The sequence below is a fragment of the Mandrillus leucophaeus genome, unplaced genomic scaffold (assembly GCF_000951045.1).
Source record: "Mandrillus leucophaeus isolate KB7577 unplaced genomic scaffold, Mleu.le_1.0 Scaffold35, whole genome shotgun sequence".
In the NCBI taxonomy this organism is placed as follows: Eukaryota; Metazoa; Chordata; class Mammalia; order Primates; family Cercopithecidae; genus Mandrillus; species Mandrillus leucophaeus.
In genome coordinates, this window is record NW_012103698.1 from 3,668,056 (window position 1) to 3,671,110 (window position 3,055).

General features: G+C 57.8%; 1 protein-coding gene across 1 annotated transcript in view; it reads left to right on the forward strand.

Annotated features, from left to right (window-relative positions):
- Positions 1–3,055, forward strand: part of PLCB2 (phospholipase C, beta 2) — a 20,167-nt gene extending 17,112 nt beyond the window's left edge. The window contains exons 27-31 of the mRNA XM_011989347.1: positions 119–195; positions 295–390; positions 893–950; positions 1,582–1,668; positions 2,017–3,055. Coding sequence (XP_011844737.1) covers positions 119–195; positions 295–390; positions 893–950; positions 1,582–1,668; positions 2,017–2,220 — 522 coding nt within the window. The 3' untranslated portion in view covers positions 2,221–3,055. The remainder of the gene's footprint in view (positions 1–118; positions 196–294; positions 391–892; positions 951–1,581; positions 1,669–2,016) is intronic.

Below are 3,055 nucleotides of genomic sequence, written 5' to 3' on the forward strand. Positions count from 1 at the left end.
CCCCGCCTCCCTACCGACTCCCCCGCCACCGACCTATCCCACCCTTCCACCGACACCCCCACCAACTCCCTCTGCCCAACAAAGGGCTTCTCGCCAAACCTGCTTCCTCTCCCCGCAGCAAATCTCCAAAATGATGGAGCTGGCCAGAGAGAAACAGGCGGCAGAGCTGAAGGCCCTGAAGGAGACGGCGGAGATGTACGACTGCCTCCCTCCCACCTCCCTCCCACACCTGCCTCACCTCCCAGCAAGGGCTCGGCCGCCCAAAGCAGCTCCTTCATGCCTGTCTCTCTGCAGCGACACCAAAGAGATGAAGAAAAAGCTGGAGACCAAGAGACTGGAGCGGATCCAGGGCATGACCAAAGTCACCGCAGATAAGATGGCCCAGGAGAGGTGAGCCCTGGAGGGGAGGCCCAGGGCTGGGCAGACCCCACTTCAGGTGGAAAGGGGCCTCTCTACAAGTGGATCCTGACTCACTTCCCAAAGATGCACCTGTCCCCTGGCTCTCCAAAAAGCGGATCCCACCTGTCACCTTTGATCAGAGTGTCCTCCTCAGACAAAACACGGAGGCCAACACTACATGGGCAGAGCCCTGGAGGCAGCCAAGCCTGCAGGGAGGGAGCTGAGGCCTTGGGACTGCAGCCTGTCCATTGTGGTGACACAGTTTCCCACGGAAGCCTTAAAGGACAGCGTGTTTTGGTGGGGAAATGGTTCCCTCAGAGGGCCCCATGACTCCCAGCGGCCCCTACGTACTCCTTGGGTCCCCACGCCTGCCCCCAGCTGGTTCCTGCCCTATGGTAGATTTCTCATTTGCCTACACCCTGCGTAGACTGCATGTTACCCTACTCTCCCTAGGGGCTTTCTCCCTTTTCTAAAACTCCAATTACACCAACAGGTTGAAGAGAGAGATTAACAACTCCCACATCCAGGAAGTAGTGCAGGTGATCAAGCAGGTGTGTAAGGGCTGTGTTCTTCCTAAACACACACACACACACAATCTCGCTCTTCACGAGTGGGAAGGGGTGGCCCCAGGCCCTGACTTTGCCCTTAGGAGATGCACTGTCCAGCGCCGTCCATGCAGCTGGGGTGGAAGGGGACATCCTGGGGTTCTGGCCTGTGTATGGAGGTTGGGGTACCAGCCTGAAGGGGTCTATCTCTGGCCAGTTCTCATGTGTGGAAATGATATGGGCTAACGCCCGTATCAGGGCCAGGGGAGGCTGGGACTGGCAAGGGTCGGGGGATGAGGAGGGAGTGAGGAGGCTTCCTGAGGTGCCAAGGAGTTGGAAGAGAGAATGGACCTGAAGCTCCCCTGGGGATCATTAACCACAGAACAGAGCTGCCACCTACTGGGTCCTGACCTGTGCCAGGCACTCTGCCAGGTGCCTCACATGAGCTGCCTTGTATAATCTTTTACAGTCCAGTGAGACAGGTGCTGCTATCCTTATCTTACAAATTTAAAAAACTACCTAAATGTTAAGGAATTTGCCCAAGGTCTTACAACTAGTTAGCTGGGATTACAGCTGGATTCTGACCCAGCTTGCCCGTCTATGCTGTCCTGATTCTCTGCCATCCACTCCCACCCAGATGACAGAGAACTTGGAGAAGCACCAGGAGAAGCTGGAAGAGAAGCAGGCTGCTTGCCTGGAACAGATACGGGAGATGGAAAAGCAGGTAACAGATTCACTACGGGGCCCCCAGCAGAACTGAATGGGTTCTGGGGTGTAAAGGGGCCCTGCCCCAGGGAGCTGCCAGTCAGAGGGCAGGGAAGGGGCCATCATCCTTCACTGTGGGGTCCCGAGGCCCTTTCAAATGAGGCAGCTCTGCAGATCTCTGCCTGGCTGGGATCCCTTTCTTGACAGGCTCCTGATGGGCTCCACCACTCCCCCACCCCGCCTCTCACCCCAGTCTCCTAGGAGCTCCGAACATGGATACTGGGCATCTCCTTTTCCCACTGTCCAGGGAGCGAGGGTGGACAGGGGGCCCTCCTGAGCCAGGCAGGCGTCCTTGCTGTCTCCACAGTTCCAGAAGGAGGCGCTGGCAGAGTACGAGGCCAGGATGAAGGGTCTGGAGGCAGAGGTGAAGGAGTCGGTGAGGGCCTGCTTCAGGACCTGCTTTCCCTCTGAGACCAAGGACAAGCCTGAGAGGGACTGCGAGTGCCCCCCAGAGCTGTGTGAGCAGGACCCAGTCGTAGCAAAGACAGATGTCCAGGAGAGCCGCCTTTGATGCCTCCATCCCACTGGGACATTTAGCAAGGATGTTCAGCCCCTTCTCTGGGATGTGCTTCTATTCCCCCAGGAAAAAGGAGCCCCAGCCTTCTGAGGTTGTGGGAACCTGTGGCTGCCTTGGACGCTGCAGCCCCCTCCTCAACGGCCAGGCCAGAGGCCGAGACAGGACCTAGGCACCCTCACAGCAGCGCCTCTGGGGCCTAGAAGTCTTCGCAAGCTGACTTCCTACCCCCACATCTCTAGATAAGTGTCATATATTTGTTGAAGGCAAAAGACTATGGACTTGGAGGCAGAAAGTGGGGTCCTGGCCCCGCTCTGCCTTTCCTATTGAGCAACCAGCGGTACCCCACTCTGGGCTCAGTTTCCTCACCTGGAGGGTTGGACCCACCCACCTGGAACCTCCACTCTAGCCCCAAACCCTCCTGCCCCAATGTTAGCAGCTCTGCCAGGCTTCCAGGCCCCATCAGGCCTGCCCTGAGTTGGCCTTGTCCACTCCTAGAGGCAGAGCCTGGCACTACCTCACAGCTCCCTGGGGACGGCCACTCCCCGGCTGAGGGCCCTCCCCTCCCCTCTGCCTGTCCAGAACAGGAGGCTGAAATGGAAAAGCTGCCTCAGCCCTGCTTGGCTGAGTCACGAGGGGCAGTGGCCTCTCGGGTGCTCTTCCATCCTGAACCTGGCTCACCCCTCTTCCTAGGCCTGGGGGCAGACTGTTCCTAGCATGTACCCCTCTCAGGCTGCCTGCCTGACAATGTCAGCATCATTTGCTCTCCTGAATTTATGAGGTTTATTTATTTTTCTCCTTCCTGCTCCTATTAAAGAACCTCATCCCAGTG